Source organism: Symphodus melops, assembly GCF_947650265.1.
Source record: "Symphodus melops genome assembly, chromosome: 3".
NCBI classification, from domain to species: domain Eukaryota; kingdom Metazoa; phylum Chordata; class Actinopteri; order Labriformes; family Labridae; genus Symphodus; species Symphodus melops.
Genome location: NC_136693.1, coordinates 8659816 through 8676773, shown reverse-complemented (window position 1 = coordinate 8676773; position 16958 = coordinate 8659816). Strand labels below are relative to the sequence as shown.

Sequence of the window (16958 nt, the reverse complement as noted above, 5' to 3'; positions counted from 1 at the left end):
TGTGACTCCATTTGTTAAGACCTGCGTGTTTGAAACATGCTACCTATATCGTGAATCCTGACTAATCAACTTACAAGAACACAAGTAAGTTTAGGGAATTCCTGACAGTTTTGATCAGTGCAAACTGCAATCCCTTCTGCTTATAGGAGCAAATAATAGAATTTAAATTAACTGCTTTTAGAAACTAATTTCTAGTAAGTATGTAGGGAAAACAGTGTAAACATGTAACTTCCCATCAATTCCTTATGCTTTAGAATTGGAATAGAAAGTCGATAATTCTGTTGGCAATGGCTTGTGTGTAAAACAAAGCCAAGTATGGTCTGTCACACTTCCTGGCCCACCCTGATAATGCATCCGATGTGCTCCGAAATTACCCAAATTATCAGCTCTATTAGCCAAAATTATGGTTTGCCAATTTTCTGTATCAAATCTTTGAGTTAGTTAACATGCAACACTGGGCGACATTTAGATGAGATAAGACTGCATTAGTGTGAAAAGCAGGGACAAATAGTTTAGCATTAATTGCTAAATGGTGTGAAATATAACCAATTCAATCTGCTCATCAACTTCAAACACATTCCAAGGTAGCATATTTATAAAGGTAACACATTTGAGTTTCATTATTATTCTTGATTATCTTATGTTATTACTATTCCTGCACATATTCATGTGCAGCTGTTGTTTCTTTATGGTTGCATGTGTAGGTGTTTCAGGCTGCAGTAGAGCTGCCAATGGTTTATGAATCCATTAAGACAATAATGAGTTTAACTACATCAGGGCCTGAAGTAGAACTTGAAGCTGCATCAGACTTCGTATATCCGCAGCTACATCCTACATTATAAAAGACATCAGAACAAGAGGAAAAATCCATGGCTGACTAATAAACCTTCATTTCGCTGGCCACAATACACATGAATATAGTCTACTGAGCATATTTGAGGATATGTATGTGGTTGAGAGCAAACCACAACATGATTGTGTATTGTGCTTATAGCCATACTACAAGGAAAGATTTATTTTGATTTAACTCATTTGATTCCTTTCACTGTTTTGTTTTTTATCTCTAGCTGAGCAATTAGAGTGAATAACATGCTTTATCATTAACTCAGCTTTTGCAGATACAGTATGGGCCTTTGAACTCACAGCTTGAAAGATACCTGCAAAGCTAATGGCATTCAATACGTCAATCATCAAGCTCTTGTGCACATATACATACATGTCACATTAGCGTCTTAACCAGTACAATTAATTACATCTGTGTTACTCTTACTGTCATAAATGTAACTTTCGAAATCCATTATAACAATCATGTCTTTTGTTATTAGTGAATTACAAATAAATATGTATTATCTTTATCCTCTCTTCTTTGTCGTTGCTTTGTGTGCTGCTGTTTCTATCCCTCTCTCTTGGCTTAAACGATCACAGGCTTATATTTTTCAAATAAGCCTGGGTCTTCTTGAGATCTCCAACTGGAAGTTTTTCCTTTCGAGTATCGCCAAGTGCTCACTCATAGTGTATTTTACATACACTCTTTTTTGTTGTGATTTGGTGTTACATAAAAAACACATGATTGGTTGATAGTTTCGTTTGTCCTGGCTGGATTGTTTATTGATTTTTGAGTGATTGGACTCCCATGAGATATACCTAAACATATGGTGTGGGTTGGGCTTCAGTAACATGTTTTTTTTTTCCTACAGTAAAAATACCTCGTCTTTTTCTTACAGTGCTTTGTGGCTTTGCATTGAATTTTTTATTGTTCTGATTTTTATATCCTCCATTTATACTAACATTCCCAACTGCTACCAAACACAAGGGAATGGCAGCATTGACAGAGAATAAAGTGTAGTTGAATTTTGAACTCAGCAGGAACACTCCTTCAACGCACAGCCAAAAATATCCTAAAGTGTTTTTCCTGATGGATTGTAAAGGCGTAACAATTGATCGTTGGGTGTCAGATGAAGGTTTTGATTTCTTGCTGACAGTCTTGGTCAAGTTTTCCAGGTCAAACATCTGACAATCCTCCAACGTGCCCTGGACGACTTCCAGCATGTCAAACTGCTCTGTTGGCTTCGTGTGGGTATGTTGTACATATCAAGAAATGATGTTGGACTCCAGACTTGAACTGCATGAGTTATCAGTACTGGGCAACACTTCAAAAGCTGCCGCAGCATCTGCTGCCTACCAGGCTGAGTTTTGTCACTGGAAAGTTTTTGATGATGACACATGGTCACATGGCCCCATTAATAAAGATAGGATGACTTGCCACTGCCAAAATAAAAAGGCTTAACATAGACATGACAACATTATTACAGAGAGAATGCCTGACCAAAACTGGAGTACAGTTTAAATCAATTTATGTTTAATGGTGTGTTTGGTCTCTGTTTATGCTGATCACTGTCAGATGTCATAATTGGATCTCACTCTGCTGTAACCGTTTAATTTATCAATGATGTGATAAATATATCAGTGCAAACAATTCTGTCCAGTGGTGTGTCCAGATTGTTTGACTGGGGAGGCCAAACCGAGGCACTGAGTTTTGGAGGAAAACCAGAATCAGCACCAAGAATAAAACACTAGAAACAAGAACCAGAGACACAGATGTCATGGTGAAGTGCCTTGTTTTCCCCTGTAGTATATCAAAACTAGTGATCCAGTTTCTCCCCACACACTCACACACACAATTGAATATAGCACTGTTATTTCAGTACCATGGACAGCTCTGTCTGTTGTGTCATCACAGGATGTATTGTCAAGAGTATTGTTGCTTTTACTGCACATTATACACACAAGGTCTATCAGCACCAAGAAATCACATTGTGCCAGATTGACATGCCACAAAAAATACAAGCAGCTTTTTGCCAAAGACTGGGGAAAACATGTCATTATTAATTACGAGCTGTCTGAATTGTTTTAAAACATCCAAAAAACATATTTTCAAAACATACTTCCTTTTGACCCTTAGAGATAGATTTTCAAGAAAAACCCACTGCTGGCGCTGTCATGCAGTCTTTCTACTGTGTCTTCCTTTGTACACGAACGCAACAGAGGTGTGTCAGTCCATACTCCTACTATAAGTCACACTGCTAACATTAGCTTGCTCTATAGGCTGTATCCATAATACTAACATACCTATGGTCTTTGGAACAGTCAGAAGAAAGAAGAAGAAGAATTTACTTATTGATCCCCGAAGAGAAATTAGGTGTTTACACTCAGAGTGAGGGAGCAGCCCCAGCAGGCGCTCCTGTGCTGGTTGGAGGGGTCTCTCAATTCACCTTCCAATTGAGACAATGACTCTACCAACTGAGCCACAGCTGCCAAAATACATGCATTCCGTCCTGTCTTTATCGAAGGTAAGGGTGAGGGTGCACTGTCTCTAAAAAAATTTGACCCGACATATTCAAAATTCAAGGTCTGCAAAATGAAAGTGAAGTATTTTGGGAACAATCTAAAAGGCCGAGCTCACACGCCAAAGTCCTGGGTTGAAATCAGAGGAACAGCGGCCACCAGCTGCTAACTGACGCGCACAGCATCACTTGACAACCCCCCCCCCCCAAAAAAAAGATCCATCGTCTGCTTCATTTCAAAGGACTTGTACGCCGAAAGCGTCGTCAACAATCAAGGCTTTAGATTTGATGATTGTGTCATTTTTTCACTGGCAAGTTTCTGAGGAACACAGTTAACCTGCTCAAACACACAATATATTCGTTCTTTCTCATGCCATATTAAAATGTCCATTTTCTTAGTAACTAGAGTAGATCCTGAAATAAACACCCCTTTGAACAACAGGGGAATGTATTGGTGAAACCGCACACCATGCTACATCACACTCTTACCAATACAGAAAAGCTTAAATGAAGCTTTTCAAATGTGAGATGTAACCTGAGATCGTATGTATCTTTATGGGTTAAAAAAAGGCACCTAACCTCTTAAGCTTGTATTGCTCTTTGAATCCATCCGAATATCTGAAAAAAAATGCATTGTGACCAAGAAAAAAAAAACAAACAAAAAAAAAACAAGTCTGTCTTGCTGAGTTTCCTGAAAAGTTGATATCTTGGAGAAACATGTTTTTCCACCAAGAAGTGATATGTGCAAGTTGACAGCGCCTCTCTCTGAACCAACTCGCATCACAAAGTAAATAAATAAAAATGTCGGTTGTCACTTTCACAACAGATTGGGTTACAATAAGCAAGTCGAACAACAAAGAACAACAACAAGTGCTACAGCAGTGAGAGAGGAATGTTCCTCCAATTCTGTTTTTCCTTTCTCATGGTTGATACTTTTTTACATGTGCTCTGTTTGTTTTTGAAGATGATTCCCCATGATAAATAGCACGTACAGTATTTCCCTAGGTGCACAGCATGTGGCTGTTGCAGATTGACAGGGAGTTTAAAGCTGCTAATGTGGCTGACAATGAGAAATCAGTTACGCATTTGAGGGGATGACTGTTTGGCCTGTGAGAAGAGCTAATGTGGCTGCAAGAGATTAACTGATCACAGAAAGAGAAAAGCTTTCAGAGGAAGATGTTTTGTTTCACAAGATTCAGATCTTTTAGATCTTGGGTACAGTATGTGTGTCTGTTTTTTTCTGCTTCTATCTCTCTATCAACTGTAATACTACTGTAATGTATAAGTGACAAGGAGGGGCTTTCTTGACAGCATAATTCAGCACCAAGAATCTAGAGAAGGAATCACAAAGAAACAAACTAATTTAAGTTCTGAAACAACATAATCTTTACGTGCAAATCTTCATTGTGGGGGTTGTGAACATAGAGTGCAGGTCTAGCTTTGTGCACCTAATATGCTGTGATACACAAAAGTGAACCGGAAGCAGCTGAATGTTTGGCACTTTGAGTCCAAGACACATTTGCCCAAGGGGACAATTGTGTAGTGTATCCTATCGTATTGTAAAGTGAGTCTTTCTCGCTGGCTGATATCAGGGGGACAAATGACTCCCAAGCCTTGAAGCCCTAACACACCGAGCATACTCAAACGAAGGCCAACTGTGGCGTCGCCTCACAACGCCTTTGTCTTGTCCAAAGAAGTTGCACTTGAACACACCACAAAGACTAAAGCTGACGGCCAACTGCCACGTATGTTCTACGCATTCGTGAGAGGAAATAACTCTCCATGCCAGCAGAGTACTTCAAACATTGTAAATCCCCACAACCCTCAAGGGCTTTTACCAATATTTAAGCATAAATAAATATTCTTAATACTATGCAAGGTTGGCTGCCGACATATGCACACACCCACACATGACCGAACACATGATGCTTTGCAGGCTAGTGCCAAGTGGAGATAACGAAGTCATTTTAACATGAGAATATCATTAATTATCATACACTAGACATTCAGAGATTTGTTTTGGCCTCCTTCCTGACCTTTTTGCAATCTACAGCATCAACGAACCACATTAACAAAGGTTGCTGTAACACTAAGATCATCCCTGGGGTGGAGTCATGTGAGGGAAAATGCTGCTGATACTTTGCCATTTGTAGGTGTTCCTAATAACTACATCTTTAAGTAAAAGCCAACTGTAGACCTTCACTTAAAAAGTTCACCAAGTGTTGACAGAGATGTATGTAGTTATACACTTTACTCCTACAACCTCCTACATGTGAATGGTAAAACTAGATAAAACAACCTCATATCTTACTGTAAATTGAAAGAGTGCTGTAAACGATGAGTTTGTTTTTCATAAGCTCTGTTGGGCATTTTGCTGTGACAACAAAGTGATGTCCTCCCTGCAGTTAGAGTGCTAAAAAAACAATGAGTATAGGTGGAAAATGAGGTTAAACACACATATTTCCCAAGAGACCACCTCCTATTCTCAATTTCTTCTTTCCACAGCTCCAATTAACAGCTTTGGTACCAATTAGTGAAATCAAGCCTTCCCTGACAGAAAGCCCATGGGGTTATACGTGTCAAGAACCGGTGCTTGAGCCCGGAAAAGGTTTGGAAAATAAGCAAGCAGTCAGTCGGGAATAACTGGGTCAGAAAGGTTAAATGTCTTTGTTCTGTATATTTTTATTCCCCTTTGTCTGTTATTTTAAACTTCCAATTCCATAGACCCAGTGGCAAAACTAAATAATTTACAAATAAATTGCAGTCGGAGCTTTCATGACATTTTGACAGCAGATCTACAGTGCGCATAAACAGTTTGAAATGCATTCCCAGCTCTTTTTCGACAAAAGAACAACACTATTATGTGCAGGAGTTTCTTTCATACGCTTTGTCTTCCACGCTCTCCCCTAGATTCATCTCCTCTTAAGCATCCTCTTAGGATAATGAGGTGTATAGCTCCAGATATGGCAGGAGTATCAATCTGAACTGCACAGACAAGCTACAGGCTTTGCCCAAAGCAAACATGTTTATTAGAATGCCATGGATAACAAATGACTTAACATGCCTCCCCTCTTTAATAACCCTGTACACCTATAAGATAACAATAACAGAGATGCCACACTCAGGGCTGCTTAATTCAATTAAAAAAAGCATGGACAATGAGCATGCTGGGTATAAAGGAAAATAAGGCTTAAGGCTGTGATAAACTTCGAAGCAAACATTTCTATGAAAGATGCCAGATGGACATTTTATGTGAATACTAGTGATTTTAAGGGGGATGCTGATTCAGAAACACTATTGTCTCATTTCAGTAAATTCCTATTTGTCTTCCACAGGACTATTGTGAATAGTGCATGATTGCACATTTCGTGCTTGTGCCTGTTTGTGAATTAGAGATAACAGAAATCTGTAGCTAAGAGTCAAGTTTTGTCGTGCCACATCAACCTGGCTCCTACTCAAATATTTTCAAATCTTACCAGAGCTTGAGAACACTGTCAATGACCTCAATAGTGAAGACCTAACTGTTGAGTTCTTACAACCTGTGGAGAGCAATAATATATCCAAAACAGCAGAAAAACACACTGACAGATGCCACCAAGAACAATCAGAGTCCTGATGCTCAAAAATGAAAATCTCATGAAATCTCTCATGGTCAAACACAACTTTTGAGTTTACCAACATGGCGGATGACGGGAAGGAAGAATTAGCTACATTTATTTTTGGATCATTGAAAAATCATTAAAGAAAGGAATGTGTCGGCAGAGCTGGAATGTTTCGCTCTGCAGCGTGCATGCTTGTCTGTCCTCAGGGTTTTTGCCACACAACAGGATATGTAGTTGTCAATATTGAACATGTTTAATAATTACTATTCAAAATCAGTGCAGCCATGACATTTCCCCAATTGACCTTAGGAAGTAAAATCACTATTAACTAACCAATTTGAAAATCTGGCAAGTTAATTTCAAGATTCATCAAAAAACTGGGATTTAGTGAATTATAGTCAGAAGGGGGATTAGGCCCAGAATGGTCTTGTTTATCTTGTAGTTTGTATCAGTGCTGTTGTGATGCCTGAAGAAACAGGTATACTCTTAATTTCCCCTTAGATATATATTTTTAAGTGGCCCATCCAGCAGAGGATACACTGCCTCTGTGACATGTAAGACTAATCTTGTATTGTCAGTGCATACTAACCAATCAGAGACGGAGTAGAGACGGTCATTTCTTCTGAGAAAATGGAGCATCCCACCGATTACTGTCAATCAATCATTGGAGTAAGTCATATGAGAATTAGAAGAGGGTATACATGACCCCTTACCCAACCCTAACCCGAACCCTAAATTTAAAACAAAAGAAAGTGGGTAAACTCGGAATACCTGCACAATACCAGTGGTTTCTATGGTATATAGTGGGAAACACTACAATTCTTATAATTGTTATAGAGATATGATCATTCTTATGGTTTTCATCTTTATTTATTGTACATGCATTTTGTGTCCACTGATGTTGCCAAGTAGGAGCTTTATTACATTTCTATATCATAGTTACTAATAGTTAATAGTTACTTTGAGTGTATTTGTAATAAGAGGATAAATTATGGATAAATAGTCATATTGTACATGTTTTCACATTATTTAGTGTCATTGAGACCTATTGTTTTTTTTTTTTTTCAAGCACTCGTGTATCTCCTTTACCAAGTTGTATTTGTTAAAGAAGACACGTTTATTCATTCCCCTGGTGTTGTTATTAATATACTTTACGGGTACACAGGACAATTAGAAATGTTCCAGAAAAGACAAATTAATAATAAGGTTAAATCTGGCAGTAATGCATGCAAGATTACATAATTAAGATGACTGCAGTGACTGCTTGTGAGAAAGACTAAAACCCCCTGTGTCAGAGTCACATGCCTTGTATTTCCATTCACCTCTTCTGACCCTGCCTGTGGCACAATCATCATGCTACATAAACAATGTGCTTGGAGCTGTTTGAACAATAGACCAAGACAGTTCTCCGAATAATACCGCCTATTTTTTAGAAAAAATAAATAGATTTGAAGATACTGACCTCTTCCATCACACGAAATGGGTTTTTTTTTAGTGTTAGAAATCACTTGATTTTTTAAACACACAATGCAACACAGTGAGAGTGCAAAGCAAATAATATAAGAAATGCCTTCTGGCGAGGGGCTGTGCTGAGCGGGTGACAAGGAGCATGATTTCCCTTTTAGAACATTGACAAAGTGATGCTGATGAAAATAGAGGAAATAATGGATTAAAAAGAAAGTATAATCGCCAGCATCAAAGCAGGTTATTCTGCACATGCCATTCAGTAAGCTGTGACCCGTCTATAACTTTCTCTTATATTTTTTTTCTCTATTATTGTAAGACCATGATGACTATATCACTGAAGCAGACATAATAACACCGTATTATGTTACTTCTTCAAACTTCAAATATGCCCTTAACCCCGAACCTACTGTATCAGAGTTTTCCTCTGAATTTCACTACTAGCATTTACAACATAGAAAAAGGAATGAACAAGAATTCGAAAAAATCATATCTTACATCTGGCAGTGCTTAACCTCTCCTATAGTAAAGCCTGGATTGCAGATCTGACTGGACTATAAAAACAGAACGTGCTACGTCCCTGTGATTTGAAAACTGCACTTCATTTCTGTTTCAACAAATATGTTGCCAGCACATTAAGACGTACAGATGCACAGACGCACTGAAACACAACAGCTGTTTCTCACAGATTAATCTAAGTTGCATGATCTTGCCGACTCTTGCCAAGCAGGCTACACATTCTTTAATGAACTGGCAGAGACAGCGATGGTTAAAAAAGTCCGGACACGTGTTGAGGTAAAGGTCACTGATAATAAGCGCGTTAATTAATACGTGACCCTGCTGTCTGGCTGACCGGCTGTCTACCTGCACTATGTTAATCATTTTAATGTATACGCTGTAGTCTTTATTTCTATGTAATACATGCACATCCATATGGGGAGCGTTGGTAGTATAGAAAGAGTATTATAAAAGGGGCTCTCGTGGTAAATGAAGCTTTTCACACATGGTTCTCTGTTTATAGGTGAAACAAAGACATACAGCACATTTCTGGATTCTTTTCCACACATGTGCGTTTCCTGTGTTTGCCTTCCTCTCTCCATATTGTATTCAGAGAAGCATATCCTCATCCAAGAACCTGGCCCTCTCACTAATGTCCCTCCTTGTCAGAGACAAAGGGGTTTTAAGACTGGAGGATTTGGCAGGCTCTACCACTTGCAGGCAATATTTCAACCCATCCATCTCGCTAGGATAATAGAGTGTCCTTGCCTTTCAACGCCTGGAGGAGTGACCAGTTATCACAAGCCACCAGCTCCGTTGTTAATAAAATAGGGGCTGGTAGGATGGAGTTTGGGAGGAGGATAAGAAGGAAAGAAGGATGTGGGGAGAGGGGACCGAAGAGGAACAGTTGTGTGTTATTTTGACAGACGCTTCGTGAAAGGTGAGGTTGATCACGGTCAGCAGTCAGTTATATCAAGCTGGCAGGAGGTCTTTTTAACATCTTAGGTTTTTTTTTTTTTGGTGAAGATAAATTTAGCCTCATCACTTCTCTCCTCAGACCAAGGAGAGACGGAAGGGGGGATGAGGGGGAGAGAGGGTAGATGAGAAGAATTGGAGTGGAGAGGTGGGGCACACAGTGTTAGGCTGATCTAGCTAATGGGCAAACTGACCTTCAGAGAAAGTCGAACAGTAAGAAGAGTAAGTAGTGTGTCATACAAAGCCACTGCAGCTTTATTCAGGTCGCTGTCATTACTCCTGACTTCATCATTGACTTTTGGTTTAAGGCAGGAGACAATTACTTTCATCTAAAAAGCTTAAATGTACTGTATACAATGTAGCAACATTGGTCTAATATGCTATAGAAATCCTGAAAAACTGGTTAGCTTGCTTCATCATTAGCTTCTGTCATATCGGCTACTGGTGAAATAAAGTTTCATGAACAAGCACAATGCCCTAACAGTCAAAACAAAGGTTTCAATCTGAGTATGTGCTACTACGAGGCATTTTAACAGTTTATTAAACCAACTGAAATGAATACTGATGAGTCAATATGAGCTACAAAGGCCCAAGAGCCCATCAGTGACATCGGTGACTATTCCTAAAAAAACAGTATTTCTTTTTGACGCCTCTCACCGCTGCCACCAGGTCAGTGTGAGATACAAAGGTTCACGCAGCCTCAAAACGTCATTGCTTCTATTTTCTATGAAACAGTTTTAAATGAGTGATGTGTGACTGGTAAAAAAGAAGCAGGATGAATGTTTTTCATCAGTAAACACTACTCAGGCATTTACAGAATAAGATCAGCAAGATTGAACACAAACCAAAAAACTCCCCAGAGGAGCTTTGACGTCATGAAAGCTTGGTACATGATCTGCTCACTAAAGCAAATTGTGTCAAAGATATAGAGCAAACATTCATAACAGAACACTGCGCAATCACCACAAAACATAAATCTGTAACAGACAAGAAGGTGAATCATATCTTTGTGAAGCTTTACAAATATCTTGATTGATTGAATGTATAAATCAGCCATTATTAGTTTCACTGATACGCATGTGAGAAGCAATGATGATGGTTACAACAATGGAAAGGAAATGTGTGTGTGCGTGTGTGGGTGTGTATGTGTGTGTGTGTGTGTGTGTGTGTGTATGGGCTTGTCTTCGTGGCTGGAAAAAAAGGAAAAGCCTAAAAGAAAATACTACCTACTTTAAGATAGCTTGTATTGTATAGTAATTGTGTAAACCAATTATGCTTTCCCAGGGCAAAAAACTTCCTGAAATAACTTCAGTTCTTTGAGCTGGTGCCTTTCCACTTCATAGCTGTTCTTTTCTCATCATAAACAGAGCATCATTGCCTGAGAAGCAGAAAAGCTGACTAAAGCACAGTAATGTATAGAGGCAATATCATTTGGAATTTTAGAATAGAGCAGGAGTGTTTTCATATAAAGTAATTTCACCCCAGGCCTCTCCTCCTCTCTCTCTGGCTTTATCACATTTTTCCACTTTTCAGTCCACAGAGCGTTTCTCAGGCGCACCTGATTGAGACACAGTCTCAGGCAAAACATTCACAATGACGACAGCATCTCGCTTAGAATCACTGCTGAATCTCATCGTGAAGTTCTGCTGCCAACAAAGCCTGCAAAACACGCGGCGGTTTCTCAAATCAGAACGGAAGCGCTTTGTTGCAGAAAATAACGTTTCTGTACAAAAGGCTTTCCATGTTCTAGAAAGGTGATTTCTTTGCCTTGATTCACAAAAGGCCATGCAAAATGTTGCCCACTGATCTGCAAGCCACAATTCAGAGCAGGGGCTCAGTGAGCCTTTCTTTTTCTGTAATAGTGAAACCTTCAAAATGTGTTTTCAAGCACTAGAAAACATAGAAACAGCAGGCAATGTCAGGTGATGATCTGTTTTCATTAACACATTTCGTAGTCTCTTAAGTGTAGAGCTTCAAAAATTCAACAATGTATGTAATTATTTTTTCTCAACAGGAGCTACTGTGAAAAAACTCTGCTCTGTAAAAGGAAGTAGGCATATAAACAAATATTACTTCTTTTCACACTAGATTGGTTCTCAAAGCTCAACAGATCTGGGAGATTGTTTTTAAAGTAACTACGGCAATGAGAGAGGAAAATACAAACAACTTATGGGGAAAGTGAAGATGAATTAGGCATTTGGTGCAAGTTAAAGGAATTGGCTAGGTGTAGATTTGTGTGGCATGCATGACCATTTCAATAAAAAGAAAACAATGTAAAGAAAACAGTCCAATCATGAATACACTTACATAAGTTCCTGTTTTTCCTTGGTCTTGTGTTTTACATTTAAGTTAAAACGATAGGCCTTAAATGCCCACCCATGGACAAACACTGGAGCAATCAGTAATACAAGAAAAATCCAGCATTGTTGCACAATTTCCTGCTGGGTGGTTTACAAATGATGTCTTTTGAAGCTTAAAGTGATCTGGCTGCATTATTACTAGACACTATCATAGTCAACCACTAAAAAGTTTCCCATTGGTGTTAGCTCTTGCCAAAATATGATTTAGCTCTCCATCACAGTCTCTTTGAAAAGTCCAAGTGCTGTCAACATTAATAGCTGCAAGTGCCTGTAGCATTTAGCTGATTTAATTTTCCAGCTTGGTCAGTAAGTACATTTTTAGAGAGTAAGGCATTTACCATGTGTGTAAACTACATAAGTATACTCATCATTGGCTCCTTTTCAGCCTCCACAGTGACACTTACAAGGATTGTTTTTGACATCATGTCTAATGTCACCTTGTTATGTGAGAAGTTCATGATACAGTGACTGTATTAAGGCTGGAAGCCACAGATGACGTGTCACTTTGGAAGGTTTTATCAGCAATTACTTTAAAACAAGTATAACCACACACACATGCTACTCCATCTGTGCAAAAAAAGGGGTCTAGTGTCCTTTTTTTTCCTTTTAAAAAGCACCAAAAAGTGAGGTTGAAGCTTTCATTGTTCATGACATTAGAAGGTTTGCAATCAAAGCTGATTAAGCACCCTAAACAAAGTGCATCTCAAAAAGCATTACTAACTGTTACCTTAAAAGATAGATTTTCCTCTCTTGACTCCCTGTTATTGACTTGTTTCAGACAACTCTTCACAATACTGATCATGCAGTGTCTCGTTAAGACCAAAAATGTTCACAAATGATGCTAAAAAGCCAGAGTAGGCCACACAGGGCAGCTTGTAACACATGACATCTGTTTGATATTTTTGTCAACATTTAGCCTTAGACACTTGTATTTCAATATCTGTAGGATGGTTTCAAAGTCTACAGTGTGTTGATATTAAATTAACTTGTTGTAAATATAGCTTATTGTGAATTCCCTTCCAAGTTCCCCCAGTAAGCTTTGTATCAATGGGGATGTTTTGTATCACAGTTCATTATAGTGCCGAGAATGTTTGTGTGCAAGCAGCTTTGTGATTTCTTCGACCTTAATTTAAACACATTCAGACAGCCGAGTGTTACCGAGACTGGAAAATAGATATAAATGGCTTTATATTTATTGATCCCTATGAGGCTAGGGAACACACAGAAAAACTCCCAATAAATCAATAGGACATGTGCACTCTGTGAGGTGACTTTTCTTGTTCTTCAATGCATTCATCCTGCAGCATAGCAAATACTCTGGACAACGCAATTTGCTGTGTGTTGTGACTAGTTTGCATAATTAACTCAAGCCTCCTCTCCCATCCTTTTAATTTTTGCCTAAGATTGAACTATTTATGGAAGGGAGCTATTGCCAAGGATTGCTCAACAGTCCTCCCAAAGAGTCCTCAGCCCTTGGAGGAAATCATTGCAGCCAGCTGCGTCTTTTCACGTTGGCTCTTGCCGCTTTCTAAAACCCCGCCCTCCCCGTACAACAACTCCCTGATGCACTCGGAATGACAGAGGAAAGGAAATTATCGAACACCAATACAATAAAGCTGTCTGGTAACTTAATAGGGCTGCTGAGTGGGGACATTGTGGCTATCTAGCTTTGAGGCGATAATGAGAGTCATCATTCCCTCTTGGGCTGAAAGAAAAGGGAAATCCTCTGTGGCGGTCGTGTATGAGCGTGTAGGTATACGTGTGTGTGTGTGTGGTTGTGTAGAAGTGTGTGTATGCATGCGTGTGTTTGTCTTTGAGCCTCTGTAGTCCGGTGAGGCCCAATAAGCAAACAGCAGAGTGCTTTAACGAAGCCAGAGAGAGATCCCCCATTTAGTACAGCTTGGGAGAGATCACTGAGAAATTCTGTTCATTAAATCAGGCTAAAGTCCAAATATTGACTTTGAAGGCTTTAGGGAGACACAAAACATAGATTGTCCCATATATCATTTTTACAGGCCCTATATTTTCAGGAATATGTCTCAGGTTGAAAGAAGAACGATGCCTCACGGAAAAGATCAAAGCAACACTTCTTACTGGAACTGAACACGATTTTTGATCAAGAGAAAGTACAATCACGTATTTGTGATTAAGTGCTGTGCTACCACTGAGTCTCACTTCTTAGAAGCCGTATAAAACTTTAAAAATAAAACGGCTATTTTCTTGTTTATTTCATTCACCACTTGGGCTCCCATTTGATGAAACTGCACAAATCCAGGAACAATGTCTACAAGCAGCTTTGTGGACATTAAAGTAGATCCTAAGGGACACTGTATGAGATATTTACATCTCCAAATACTGCAGCTGCAGCTCTTTAATAAGCAAACTGATGCGAAAGACAGAGAGAAGAGGAGGCAAGAGAAAGAGATAGAAAAAAAAGGAGCATCTTAGGACATCACTTTCTGTACGCTGCAGTGTCGATCAGGCTCCTGGTAGTGAAATGTTACAGTCCAGTCTGACTCGTATATTGTAAAGTTTAAGCTTAACATAGTTAAACATGGCCCGAAGTAAAAAAGCTTGGAAGGGAAGAAGAATATGCCAAGCAGAGGTCAAAAGAGATCTTGCGCTTGCAGCCATGGATGTGTTAAACAAGGAATGAAGAATTCAAACATGGCAGCTCGTTCATTTCAAAGAAAGCTGCTCGCTCGAAGAAAGCAGCAGGAAGTGTTTTCTTGCAGCCTTCTTCTCTCGTAATGCATGAACATACAAAAACAGGTAAATGGCAACAGATGCTATAACTCTCTCAAATATGTTGATGATTCAAGTATTTTCAAACGCTCCATACTCCCCAGTCATTTCGACTTCTGTAATGATTTTTAACACATTTTTAACAAGCACACAACACATTGCTGCACTTGAAGATTTGATCCAATATGTGTGACATCACTTTTCTGTGTTTACATAGCGTCTTTGTCTTGATAGCTACCCTCACTTGCTAAAGGTGGGCCCAAGGGTGCTCAGCGGGTGATACATTTTTAATGTGGGGCAGACCGAGTACAACCAATGAGAGTATAAAGAGGATTTGTAAAGTACTGTGTTCTCAAACGTTTTTTTCTGCCTTTAGCAGCCATGAAATGCACTGAAGTATCAAGACTGCACTGCATTTATACAATATAAACCACAATGTCAAATGTACAGATCAATATTTCTCAAGCTGTGTAACATTTTTTTACATGACTGGGGTGGGATAAAAGAGAGTGGATGAGCATGTTCCCTCTTTCGGTCTGTGTGCTATACTTTCATTCACCCTTACTTAAGAAAACAATAACACAAGGGCAACCGTATGAAATGTGTTTAAATGAAGAGAAATACAAGGCTGACATAGAGGGCCTCAATTGACAACAACTTTTTCAAATCAATAACCCTCCTTGGGTTCAACTGTGCCAGAGCAAGGACGATTAAATCAAACAAAAACACTGCAAGGTTGAAGTTTTCTCCTGGAATATTCCAGACAGAGATTGTTAAGACTGGATGTATGTAAAAAAGATTTGCATAGTGTCAATACAAAAAAAAAAAAAAAACAGACGTATAGACACAAAAAGTACATTTTGCAGCTTCCACAGAGGAATTCTCAACCACCACTGTGTGTCATAAACAATGATGAGGAGAATATTTGCAGGCAGCGAATTATTCCTACATCATGAAAGGGTGAAACATATAAACTCGGCATTGTGGTTTACGATGCAGGTTGTTTATTGTGAGACTCCTACTTTACAAGAAACCCTCCCCATGTTGACACAGTAGTTGATAACAAAGAGTGAGGAAAAACTGACATCATTAAGATGCACCAGTGTGCAAGCACAACAACACAAGCAAAGCCTCCTCCAACCCCCAGATGACTATCCAGTGCTGTGTTGCCTAAGCATGGAGGTAATGAGACAAATACTTATTACTCAAGTAAAAATGGCATGGATATTAGCATTGCATTAGGCCTTGAAGTTAATGATGTTGTAAGTACAATATGTCACAGTAACTAAGCGAAATATACTTCAACTGTGCACATGGAAGAGGGAGGAATTCTGAAGAGAGCAGAATCTGTTTCAGTGACTCAAGCGGAAGCATGCCCAAGCATGAATGGTGCCATGGATGGGATAATGATACTAAATCCAACAATTCATAAAGGAGCTTATATTGTCAATGGGTGGGATGCTGATGCACAACATAATTTAAGTTTATTAAAAGTAATGACTTGTGGTAAGTGAATCTATGAGGATCATTTAGTGAGAAATAGGACCATCGGTACTCACTAAAGGGGTGCAAGGGGTCCAGTATTCAGGGTTCAGCTCAGCTCGTGGACGGAGGTCCAGATATTCAGGATTCAGTTCAGTTCGGGCACGAGTTAATGTTCCCTTTATGGAGGATTTAAAAAAAAAAAAAGGCTGTTAGAATTGTGTGTGTGTGTGTGTACCTTTGTTTTGTTTGTCATTTATATAGATGGTTCTGGAAGAAGATTGGGAAAACAGATCAATTTCATTTCTGTAAACACAACAATGGAAAAAACACTTAAATCTTAATTTTTATTGAATCGGTTTTACTGCCCTCAAATGAGCTTGACTCTGCACTGTCTTTACTTCCCTGAATAAAGACATATCCATTAGCAAGAAATCATTAACTATAATGAATATTCACAGCAGAGCAATTAAAAAATGCCAATTCAA

At 39.0% G+C, this 16958-nt stretch overlaps 1 protein-coding gene across 4 annotated transcripts in view; it reads right to left on the bottom strand.

Annotated features, from left to right (window-relative positions):
• The window catches only part of pcdh9 (protocadherin 9), a 194762-nt gene that overhangs the window by 125193 nt on the left and 52611 nt on the right, over positions 1 to 16958 (bottom strand). For 2 of the 4 annotated variants that reach the window (XM_079339862.1, XM_079339864.1), the window contains exon 3: positions 16548 to 16649. The exons of the other annotated variants lie outside the window; for them this stretch is intronic. In XM_079339862.1, the coding sequence (XP_079195988.1) occupies positions 16548 to 16649 (102 nt within the window). The remainder of the gene's footprint in view (positions 1 to 16547; positions 16650 to 16958) is intronic. 4 annotated transcript variants of the gene reach the window in all.